This window comes from Amblyomma mixtum, chromosome 10 (genome assembly GCF_055824585.1).
Source record: "Amblyomma mixtum isolate Tamu chromosome 10, ASM5582458v1, whole genome shotgun sequence".
NCBI lineage: Eukaryota > Metazoa > Arthropoda > Arachnida > Ixodida > Ixodidae > Amblyomma > Amblyomma mixtum.
Window position 1 is genome coordinate 25,246,235 of NC_143021.1, and position 12,701 is coordinate 25,258,935.

General features: G+C 46.9%; 1 protein-coding gene across 1 annotated transcript in view; it reads right to left on the reverse strand.

Moving 5' to 3' along the window:
- LOC149325410 (solute carrier family 41 member 3-like) overlaps positions 1 to 12,701 on the reverse strand; it is a 72,287-nt gene that overhangs the window by 14,663 nt on the left and 44,923 nt on the right. Inside the window, exon 9 of the mRNA XM_089564270.1 lies at positions 2,662 to 2,942. Coding sequence (XP_089420396.1) covers positions 2,662 to 2,942 — 281 coding nt within the window. The remainder of the gene's footprint in view (positions 1 to 2,661; positions 2,943 to 12,701) is intronic.

Genomic DNA, 12,701 nt, shown 5'->3' on the forward strand with positions numbered 1-12,701 from the left:
GATGTGGATTTCCACCATAATAAAACAACTGACTAAATGGGTTATTCAAGTTCTCTTAACCTTACCAGGTATATCATCATATATTACCGTATGGGCTCATATAACCTGACACGGCAACTACACTTGCTTACTTATGCTTCATAAGAAGTTATACTCGTCTTACTGTGTGTCCCATATGGTTTCATATGTATATAATATACATTCATAAGTTCCCATACGATTTAAAATGTTTCCCAACAAAATCATATGAGACTTTTTCAATAGGGACTAGCAACTAGGAGACAGGTGAGCCAATTAGGTCACGTGACATTTTTTATTATTATTTTTATTTGGTACCTGCATCGCCTTTCAGCATTACAGCAGGGGGCACTTTCACATTCAAAAAAAAACAAAAAATCATGCACTTAACGCGTGAAAAAAGGCATCATTTGGTAGAACATTAACAATATGTGGCGGCAAAGCATTCCATTCGCGAACTGTTCGCAGAAAAAACGAATAACGGAGTACGTCACCTTTAAAAGGAAATTCATGAAGCTTTAAATTGTGGTCCCTTCGCTTCGAGACATAGAAAGGCGGCTTCAAATATTTTGATCCGTCTATGCCAGTCTTGGAATAGAAAATATTATGCAAAAATTTTAATCTCAGATTTCGTCTTCGAGTTTTAAGTTCTGGCCACTGAAGATTCCTTTTGCTTTCCGAGATAGTGAGTGTCCTGGAATAGTTTCAAGTACAAAGCGGACTGCCCTATTTTGAATTTTTTCCAATTTGTCAATAAGTTCTTGTGTGTGCGGGTCCCAGCACACTGATGCATATTCGAGTACTGTGCGGACTCGAGTAAAATATAGCTGTTCTTTAAGATGCTGTGGAAGGTGGCTGAAATTTCTTCTTAACAAACCTAATATACCAGCAGCTTTCTTTACGACGTAATTAACATGCTTTGACCACCTCAGGTCAGCAGTAAGATAAACGCCTAAGTATTTAAAATTCTGTTCTTTTTTCAAGGCCACATGGTTTATAGTGTAGATATAAGCAGGGTAGGAGCGCTTCCTCGAAAAGGTGACGTGTACACACTTTTTAGTATTCAAATTCATGTCCCAATTATTACACCACAAGGCTATCTTATCTAAGTCGTCTTGCGGGCTTTGCGCATCAAGTGAACAATCTATAATTCTATAAATCACGCAGTCGCCTGCGAACATTCTGAACGAAGAAGTAACATCAGCATTAATATCATTTATATGCAACAAAAAAAGAAGTGGCCCCAGAACAGAACAGCGGTGTCATCACAAACTGCCCACCGGATTGTGATCAAACTGCTTACCGTGACTGGTGGCAGTTAAATTATGGATTGGTCGCACGAGAAGAGCAATATGGGTCACACAAGGTCCCACTGGTTGGAGCATGAGGGCGCCCAACGATGTAAGAATGCAAATAAAAGAATGACCTTAGGCATACATGTTCAAACAACGCATTGCGCTGTCGCTTGAAACTCTAAAGGCGGAGCTTAAGCGCCCCCTGTATTTTTTTTTTATTTCACCGCCAGCACTAGCAGCCTGTGTATAATAGATGTTATCGTAATCGGCTTGAAGGTAAGACAGCTTATGCAGTTGAATTTTCTTGGCCCACCTTTAGCTTCAGCGCGAACGCCCCACATGCAGTGATCAGTGGAGTGCTTTATTTTACCCTGGACTAGTGGCTGTACCTCGTTTTTTTTTGTCGATCAGCTTCACATTTTTGGTTGTCCTGAAAATACTGCGCCTTCTTTGCCGCCTTGTGTTGCCTTGAAGCCATCCGTCATTGTTCAATGGCCGCCTTAATTTTCTTACCCCACCAGCTCCGTGGCTGTCTTTCATTTCTGTAGCGGTTTGTCACCTCTACTTTTATATATGTTCTGATGAATAGTATAATCAGAATATAATCTTATTTTTTCAAGTGGCGCTTATCTTCTGCAGCCTGAACGCCTGCTGCCATTAGCACTATGAGTTCCCAGGTTCATTTTCGTTCCCTTTTTGTTTGCTGTATTTCCTTTTTGTTCAGGGCTCCGTATGCAGACTAGCACGCTTATGATAACTGCCTCAACTATGCCCCCCTCTTAGATCAAAAGCGTCTCTGGAGATTACTAGCGGAGAAAGCGCAGGCTCGCCTGTGCCGGCGATAAAGCGAGCATCAAAACTGCAGGATGGGACCGCCGGACTCTCACAGTCTACATCCGCTTCCGCTACTAGAGCGCGCGGGGAGCTCACTATCTCCTTTCGCACCTTTACAATACAGCATAGTTGCATGGTCCTGCGCGACACGCAAAGAGTACAGGCCAGCCGCAAAGAGTAGGGATTTTCCCCTTTTTTCCGCTTTTCTGCTGCGTCATCATTACTTCATGGTGCTATCGGTATCTGCGGAAAGAAGGGAGGGTCATTGACCCTTGGAACATAACACAGCAGGGGAAGCCGAACGGCCGCGGGTAACGGCCACGGCCAAAGCCTTCGTGATGCTCCTGGAGAGGCAAGTGGAAGGAGGGCAGGGGATAAAATTTTTGTTGTAAACGAGAAACGCTTAGCATAGCACGTTTCCTTTCCTCAATGCGGCCGCTTGTTCAGGAAAGTAATTTTCGGGAAGATATTTCATGCGGCAGCTTCCACTGGCACTTCTTTTCGGAATACCTGCCTGCGCTATCGAGGCCGTGATGTAGGCGGCGAAGAAAGCGATGCTCATGGAGACGCGGCCGAAGCGCAGCACCTTGGAGAGCACAGCGAACAGCGTCTGGCCCGGCACCACGACACCCAGCAGGACAAAGGCGACGGCGGCCATGTCTCCACCCTGGTAGTACATCTGCAAAGGCCCCACGCACAGTCGCTCGCCCGAGGGAAGGAAGCCCCGGCTCGACCCGCGGTTCAGGTGGCTGGACAGGCTGCAGCAGAACACAGCGGCCAGGTTCCCTCCCAGAGCTGCGCCAAGGCGGGACGAAACGGCAGGGCAGCTCTTGTTCTGCATCAACACTACCGAGAGATTATTGTACCACCATACTCCACCTGATTGTTCCTCTGAGTAAAAGAAGACTGTTTTTTTTTCTAGCTATGGAGACCCTTCTAGCTATGCAGACTGAATGTTTCTGTTGGCATTGTAATGAAGTGAACATCGGGGCAACGTAGCCTCTAAGATTCGCGCCAAAAATAGGTGTTGACGCTCGAATTCTACTGCCGATGATGGCGAGACTTGTGCTTCACTTTTTTTTCTTTTCTAACCTCTAAAAGCTCCGCCTTTTTGCACTCTTTTTGTAATTACGAGGGACGCTCATAAAGTTCGTATTAACAGTAGCGTATATTTATAACACACTGATCCTATAGACATAAAAATGAATGTGCGTCTTTCTAGCTTTAGCTGAATGTAGAAATGGTCATCAGTTAGAAATGGTCAAACACAGCTACAGCATCAAAAGAATAATGGCACCACCAATAGCAAAAGCTGAAGCACATGGGGTATGTGCTTTTCTTATTTCAAAGGGCTCGACGTGAAGAAGATTCATGACGAGCTGGTGGCGGTGTGCGGTGACAATGCCGTATCTCATGATACTTCAAATGGCTCAGACAATTTCAACCCGGTCAGACAAGCTTCGACACCAAGAACAGAGTGGTCGACCGTCGCTCAGTTGGCAATTACATGCTGCTGATAGTGAAAACAGGGCGCGAAAAAAAAAATGGGACAGCGAAGTGAGGAAACAGACACTGTGTTTGTGTTTGCTTGTTCTCTTGGCTCTCCAATTTTTTGCGCGCTTTTTCACTAAAACCGTGTAACGACTAGCCCGGCTCCTTTCCGTAGCACAAATTGCTGCACATATGGAAGTTATGGGTCTTGCTGACCGGAGAATATCTGTGTAAGAAATGCTGCAAAAGGAAAATGGGTGTAGGCTCACTTCACGAACCCCGCAACAACATGCTCATAACGAAGGGTGCCGCGCTCTCACCAAGGCGTCCGCTGCTCCACGAAACCACGGCTGACTCAGAGCAGGTGACGGTTACACGCGCCGGATCATTTGGCTATGAAATTTTGCTCCAACTCCCCTGTTAACGTCTCATCTAGCGACTTATCCGCTTCCCTCGCATGAAGAGAACACTGCGCGGGGAAGGAAGACGTAATTGCTCAAGTGGAGCTCTTTCTGAACTCTCAGAATGGTTATGAAGAACACAGGACAGACTGCCGACGGCACGGCTTTTATTGATGGCAAAAGTGCGTAGACTCGGGAGGGGAATATGTCGAGGAAGATAAAACTCCCACTAAAGACTCGTTTCGTTACCTGTGTTCTTTCATGCCAACATTACGAACCTTATGAACGCCCCTCGTAGAACGCGGTAGCCCATCGGTACACGCCAACTTTCATTTCTACTCATTGAGCCTTCAACACCCATAATGTGCCATTATCTCTGTCATTACCTCACGCCACGTGACTGGTGGCGTAAATTAATGACAGATGGTAGGTAAGCTTGCCGCGGGGATGTGTGCAAACCGCCATCGCTGCGGCGGGGACGCAGGACAAAATATGGCCAGGAGCTTCCCCGTCCTTGAGATATTCAGGATGATCCATCTTATTTTGATTTAGTCTAGTAATTTGTGATTCCCTAGTGACATTGCCTTGCTAAGTCACTCAGGCGATGAACTGTAAAGCGTGACCAATGTGTTAGACAGGAAGAACAGAAAGGTGCGTCTAAAAGTTAATATGCAGAAAACCAAAGCAATGTTCAATAGTCCAGGAGGGGAACAGCAGTTTAAAATTGGTAGCCAGGTGCGGAAAGTGGTAAGGGATTAAATCTGTCTACTTCCGAATCTCGAAAGCAATTTAACTAGAAGGCGGTGGAGGGCATCTGGCAGGATCTATCATATTGTGAATGGTAGTATACCAATATCCCTCAGGAGACAGGTGTAGAGCAGATGCATCTCATCTGTGCTCACCTATGGGCAGAAAGGTGGCGGATAGTTAAAAGGACTCAACTAAAGGACAACACACCGAGCTACGAAAGGGAAATGATAGGCATTACGTTATAGACGGGAAGAGGGCAGAGTGGGCCAGTGAACAAACGAGGGCTAATGACATCCTAGTCGAAATCAAGAGGAAGAAATTGGCATGGTTAGGGCATGTAATGCAAAGGCAAGATAACCAATGGTCGTTAAGAAAAATAGAATGGATTACAAGAGAAAGCAAGTATCGCAGAGGGCTACAGAAAGTTAGATGGGCAGATGAAATTAAGAAGTTTTCGGAGTTAGGGTGGCTGCAGATATTGGAGAGGCATCTATCCAGCAGTGGGTGTAGTGAGGCTGCAGATGACGATGACGAATGTAAGTTCCGTAAGAACTGAGCCTGCGGCACCTCCTGGCTGTTTTTTTGCGCTGCAAAAGACGGATCTTCTTTTCTCAACTAACTGCATCCAAAAACTTTGCTGGCGTTCCATTCAAACCCGTACCGTGAAAACCTAGAACGACTCTGTGATTTGCATGTGCAAATAAATTGCATTTTGGCCGAACCTAGGGATAGACTACCAAGAAGCTGTTGTCTTATAAGGCGTTACTGGCGAAAACAACCGGTGGGGTCGATACCTTTATTTCATTTTTTGGACTATTGTAGCTTTAAAACCTCCGTTTTAAGCAAAATTGCTGTATTTTATTTATTTATTTTTTTACAAATACGAGGGGGTACCCAAAAGAAACCGGACATATTTTTGTTTGAACTTATTTGTTCACATTTTAAGCACAGACCTTCAATCTCCTTCAAAGTATTCCCCACTAGCAATGATACGCTTGTCGAATATTTCATTCCATTTTTTAAAACATTGTTTAAATTCATCTTTTGTGAAGCTTCACAGTGCCTCCGTCGTTTTTTTCTTCACCTCAGCAACATCAGCGAAACGCTTTCCATTCACCTATTTTTTTCATTCTAGGAAACAAAGAAAGTAGCACGGGGCAAGGTCGGGAGAGTATGAGGGTTGAGGAATAGGGGTCATGCCATTTTTGGCCCATAATTGTCGTAGAGACAGGGCTGTGTGAGCAGGGGCATTGCCATGGTGGACAAACCAGTCACCCGACCGCCACAAATCTGGCCGCTTCCACCGCACACTGTTGCCCAATCTTTTCAAAACATCCAAGTAGACAGCCTGACTAACTGTCTGACCCTGCGCAACAAATTCTTAATGGACGACTCCTCTCACGTCGAAAAAACGAATCAGCATTGTTTTGAGGTTTGCTTTCACCTGACGAGCTTTCTTGAGGGGAGGTGAATTTGAAGTTTTCCATTGGCATGATTGTTGCTTTGATTCAGGATTCGATTCAGGAACACTTGAGTTGTCCCCATAGCATCGTCCTTGTACGTCTTTCTTAATATTTCAAGAGTTTCCATTCAAATTTTTCCGAGCAAAAATCAGAATTTCCCCGGCGCACGCTGTTCACGAAAATCAGCCATTGCAAAAACGACGATCACACAAAACAGTCGTCACTCTAAAATTCTGCCTAAACTAGCCAGACCTCCTTCAACGACGGAACTCAGCTTACTCACTCTGGAATGTTCGTTCTATGCGCTCCTAGTGGCAAAATGCGGTACCGCAGATGCTTTGCCGACCAAAAAATTTAGTCCGGTTTCTTTTGGGTACCCCCTCGTACTGCTGTCGCAGAGGAGAGACATAGCAGGAGTGGGTACATATGTTAGTAAAAACAAGTAACATGGGTAGCATACAAATAGATAACACAGAAGTATTAAAAATAGATCAACAGGTCAAATTGTCAGGCAACTGAACAACAAACTCTTCAATTGGCAATAAGTGAAGTGAGCTGTCCAATCCATTCCAAATTTCAACAGTTAGAGGGAAAAAAGAATATTTAAATCAATCTATACGTGGTTTGAAAGGAAGAATGTTTAAGTGTTGGTCAAATGTTTAGGGGAATCCCCCAAGGTGGAGTAGATTTGTAATAATGGAGTAATTACTCATTGGCATCCACCCGAGCGCAGCCATGCGGCTACAAAGCTGAGAAAGGCTGAGGCTGAGAAAGCTGTATAGCTTTCTTTTGTAGCCGTATGGCTGCGCTCGGGTGGATGCCAATGAGTAATTACTCCATTATAACAATGTTTAATGGTGTGGGCGATTCCTCTGCGCGGGGACGCACAGACAGTCACTCGAGGCAGGACTTTGTACAAAGGGTTTATTCTCACATCAGGGGGGCCGGTCGTCGTCGTGGCAGCTGGGTCAGGTGGTCCTTTGGCAGGGCTGGTGCAAGAGCGAGAGAGCGCGAGCCTTCCCGGTCGCGCCTTATAAAGGTTTTCTCCCAGCCTCGCTCCCCCCGCCCCACCACTCGGGAAGAAGGGGTCCGAGGCTACCCGCGGTGAGCGGCGCGAGATTTGACCTGCCCGCGAGCAGACCCTACAATGGGTGGTTCCGTCGGGTTGCACGTGCGCTTGAGGACAAAAATGTGAAGGGTGCCTGAATGCCAGATGACGAGTGAACGACCTTCTGCAGCATAATGATGCGTTCACGTCGTCTGTCACGAGAACGCAGTATTCTGTGTATACAGACGAATATCACTTTGTCCTCTTTATTCCTTTAACCAACATGAATATGTAGCTCCACGATCTTCCATTTCAGCCAAGGATAATAGAGCCTTTTTTCCCCTTTCCTGTGCACGCATTATCGTTCTTTATCTGCGGACAGTATTTACGAAGAAAGGATTACAGCTTTCGACCAAATAATTAAGAAAAGCTTGAAACTCGCAGCATTCATGACCACGCATTATAAAACACACGTTAATTTCTTACGTGCATAGCAGTCAGCCACAGCGTTTTCAATTTGCATAGACAGCTCCATGAGGCAGTTTCTGTTCCTGGATATATGGCGTTTGTCGTCAGTGGGGTCTGAATCGTGCAGTGTTGCTGCTGTCGTTCAAGTCTGATGTTATCCAAATGGGTTTATTTGCGCAAGGAGGCGAACATCACCCAACCGTTTTTGTTAAACATATAATACGGTGGAAAATTTCCTAAACAGGAAGAGGGAAGAAGGGATGCCCTCAGCGCATATAGGACAGGGTAAAAGATGTTGCCCTCATTTCTTAGACAAGTGGTAGCACACGAAGGAAAGAGGAGTGCAAGGAGAGACGTTCTTGTATGTGGGTGATTCTTAAAATCCACAAGCTCTGGATGTCTTAGTTTCATAGGCGCTCGTAGAAAAATATAGCTTGTAAAGCCAATTTAACCCAGATCTTCAATGGTATGGTATGGTATGGTATGGTATGGTATGGTATGGTATGGTATGGTATGGTATGGTATGGTATGGTATGGTATGGTATGGTATGTGGGCTTAACGTTCCAAAGCCACACATCGGCACAGATGTTGTGGGGTGGGCTTCGATTGAATATCGAACGCTTGGGGATCTTAAAAGTGCTTTAGCATAGCGCAGCACACGCTCGTTTGATGACATCTCATCTATCAAAATGTGATCGCCGCTGCTAGGATTCCATCTTGTGACCTTGCGTGCAGCATTCTAAAGTTACAACTGAAGAGCCACCGCAGCACCTTCCTTCGTACCTACTCTCGGCACCTTTTCATCATTACGAATTTTTCTACCAAGATGAGCACGCTGCAGTCACACCCAGAAATTTCGGACAAGCTTACGTATTTACGGGAAGTTTCTTGTGAACGAAAAAATTAGACTATAACAATCAGCATAACCACAGATCTCCCCTCGGCAGGCTTGAAACTTTCTTGATACCGTCAGAAACGTTCTCTATGTAGTCTTTATTTATTTATTTATTTGAAATACTGCGGACCATGCATGGTCCTAGCAGGAGGGGCACCTACAAACCTTTTGGAATACAAGAAATGACAAGCATATGCATAGAGAAAAAAAATAATAAGTCAGACAATCATTCAGAATTGGAGATATAGACAAGCATCGCAACACAAAACAAACCAAACTCGTGAAATAAAAAGATGACGTTCCAACTCTGCTAAAAAATTTCTGGACAGAAAAGTATGAGAAGGTAACGCATTCCATTCGGATACAGTTCTAGGGAAGTAACTATCTTTAAATGTGTTTGTGCGGGCGAAAATTGGTGCCAGTGAGTGTTCCTGCGTATGTCTGGTTCTTCTCGTATAATGAGCTTTGACGCAACTAGGCAACTTCATTTTTATTTTTCTTTGCAGGCAGTGATGAAGCAAGATGAGGCGACTAACCTTCCTTCGGGATTCTAAGGTGTGAACGTTTTGTTATTTCATAAGCGTAGATGGGGAATCGTGTCCTCTATATTTACCAAATATAAATCGCACAGCTTTTCTTTGCACACGCTCGAGTTGTATGATATCTTTTTTATTATGGGGGTCTCATACAACCGCCGCATACTCAGGTTTAGCTCTTACGCAGCTGTTTTTTTAACGTCTTTATTTCTGCATTTCGTACGCCGATACCTTGCGGCAGAACTAAGGTGCTTCATGGAGGTTGGGGTGGGGGAGTGGTTAAGGGTTGGGGTGAGGATGGGGGTGGGGGTGAAGGTCGGAGCGCGGGTTGGGGACCGGTGTCCGCTTCTTCCTAGAGGTAGTGTCGTCCCGAGGTCGGCTCCGCGAAGTGATGGCCTGACCCTTCATCTTCCTTGCAGTAGGAAAGAAAAGTTCTCCAGAGCCGGAGTGCGTCTGATGGCCCGATGTGCGATGGCGGATCGACCCATTCCTGCAGGGTTCCAGGTCGAAGCCCGCCCAGGGATTTGAGTGCTCTCTCCCGTACTGCGTCAAAGGTAGGGCAGCTCCACAGGAGATGTTCGACCGTGCCTCTGGCAGGGCACGTCGGGCACTGAGGAGTCGGGTATGAGCGCGGGTTTATGAGGTGCAACTTCGCTGGTGATAGAAGCTGGCCGGTCTGGACTCGGCGAAGGAGCACTGCCTCCACTCTCCTTAATGCGCTATGTGGACGGCGATATAGTTGCTCAGGGTTGGCCAAGTGCTGGAGTATGCTACGACGATAGCGTTGTGCGCGATGCCATGTCTCCGCCCTATCCATATGGGGCGACGACGGGTGCGCAACGTCATCAGGGGGTCAAGAAGCGGAAACGATTGTGGATCCAGGCAAAGGTGCGGAAAGAGCTGCTGTGCGCGCTGCCTGGTGTGCCTCTTCGTTTCCAGTGATTCCTTCGTGTGCAAGAATCCATTTGATAATGACAGTGTAGCCCTCCTCTCGCAGGCGACGGGCTTCTGTTCTAATAGTGTTGAGAACGGCATAGTCAGCACCCATTGCGCGGCAGGCGGTGTACGCTGCTTGTGAATCTCTGTAAACATGGTAGGTGCAAGGAGCTGGATCTTGTCTTTCTACTATTCGAGTAATGGCAAGTCGTATGGCAATGAGTTCGAGATTAGTGACGGCGTGTTCCTCGTAAAGCCCTTGAACTACAGAGGTATCTGACACAGAATCGTGACAAGCTATAGCGGCGCAATGTTGAAACTGAGCGGCGTCTTTGTATAGTTGGATGGCTCCTTCCTGGGTTAACTTGTATGATGTCTTCTCGTGCCGTTTGGCGGCAGCTTTGCGCCTTTGAGGATCAGCCGAACTCATATTCTTTGGTAATGGCATACCATCTACTAAGTCGATCAGTTCCCTTGGCGGGGCAGCGGACGAAAGTGGCTCTAAGTTGTCAACGCTGTAGCCTAATGCCCGCAGGATCTGTCGGCCAGCCGCCGTTGTGGAGAGACGGACTCGCTGGGCTAGCGTTTGCTGCTCTGCCAGATCCTGTAGGGCATAGATTTTGCTGCATGCGTGTAGGTTCACTACTGGGCAGTACTGCGGCAGACCAGTAACCAGGCGCATCGCCTTGCGATTGATTCGCTCAAGCTGAAGGCGTTGGGTTGCGTTAAGCCGCATGTACGAATATGCGTACAGGATTTTTGATGTTATAAGTGCCAGGGTAATCTGACGGAGCCCCACCTCCTTGATTCCCCATCCACGCGCAGAGACGCGGCGCATAAGGTGTAAAGCCTGATGACAGCTATGCATCGTGTTATGAAGCCAGCTTTTGGCTCCTCCATCCTCGTCAATAAGCATGCCGAGTATACGGATTGTTTGTTTCCGGCAGATTACTGAGTGCCCTAAATGAAGAGAGTTAAGTTTGCGTTCGGCCTCGGCTCGTACCCGCGAACCATTTAAGACAACCACATACTCGGTTTTTTCGGGAAAGGCTTCCATTCCACACTCCTTGATGTATTCATGGACGGCATTAAGGTCTGTTTGTAGGGCTAGTTCTTGCTCTGCAACGTTATATCGTCCGCATACACGGCAAAATTAAGACCGGATATCGACGACAGCATTGGCGGGAGACCTGACATAGCAATGCTAAAAAGAGCCGGTGATATGACAGCGCGTTGGGGGACACCTGTTTTGTGATGTTGTCATTCACCCTGAGTATCTCCAACCATTACTGAGAAAGTTCTTTCTGCAAGAAAGACTTTCACGAAGCGGGAGAGGTTGCCGCCTATCCCCACTTCCTGTAGCCGGCGAAGTATGGTCGAGTGGGGCACGGAATCAAATGCCTTTTCGGCGTCTACCCCAGCAACCACTCGGAGCTGTACGCTGCTAGGGTATGCGAGAACGTCGTTATAAAGCCTTCTGAGAATGTCTTGGGCACAGAGCCCTCGACGAAAACCTACTTGCATAGGGGACAGGACGTTGTACTTGTCTAAGTACTATTCAAGTCTTCTTAGAGCCATACGTTCCATGACCTTACAAAGGTTGGACGTCAGCGATATTGGCCTCAGGTCTTGTAATGTTCGACTTGGCTTGCCAGGTTTTGGAATTGGTATTACCACTGACTTCTTCCAGGCAAGAGGAAGATCACCGTTGGCCCAGTACTTGTTCATCTCTTTCAAGAGGGCAACTTTATGTGACTTGGGAAGGTTCAGAAGTGTTGAGTAGCGTATATCATCCGGCGCTGGGGCGCTATTGTGATTGGAGTCATACAGAGCTGCCTCCAGTTCGTCTAATGTGAAGGAAACGTCGTAATCGTTTCATGTACCTGATACGGGGTCCGCAGGCAAGGCATCTACATTTTCAGGTTGGGGAAAAAATACCTTCCCTGCTTGTATAGCTAACTTCGCCGGGGAGACATTCAATTTCAAGGCCATGCATTGGGCAGGGGAAATTGGCTTCTTGCGTCCAAGGATAGCTCGAAATATGTGCCAGGCCTTCGATAAGTTAGCTGCTCCATTGAGTGAGTGGCGCAGCAGCTGCCAGTCTTGGAGAGCGAGCTGCAGAGTATACTTCTCAGCTTCTTGACTGATGCGAGTGAGAGCACGCCTCCGATGGGGTGTCCGGCCTGATCGGCGATACGCCTTGAGAGCCCGAAGCCTACGATTCCACAGATTCAAAAGGTGGGAGTCCGGCTTTGGGGCATCAAACTTGACTGAAAGCTTCGTTGTAGCTTTCTTCTTGGCATCGTTGATCTGAGTAATGAGCTCGTCGAACCCTGTGGGAGCGTTCACCGTACCGAGCATTCTACGAAAATCGTCCCATGAGACGAGCTCCTCTGTTCAACAGCGTTGTTGCCGCTGTAATGACTTTCGCCCTCGAGGAGCCCATGAGACCACCACGGGATAATGATCACTGCCCATGACATCATCAGCCCTCGACCATAGGATCTCACTGGGATGAGTCACTAGTGTCAAGTCTGGGGAAGTGTCTTGTTGACCTTTGTGCTG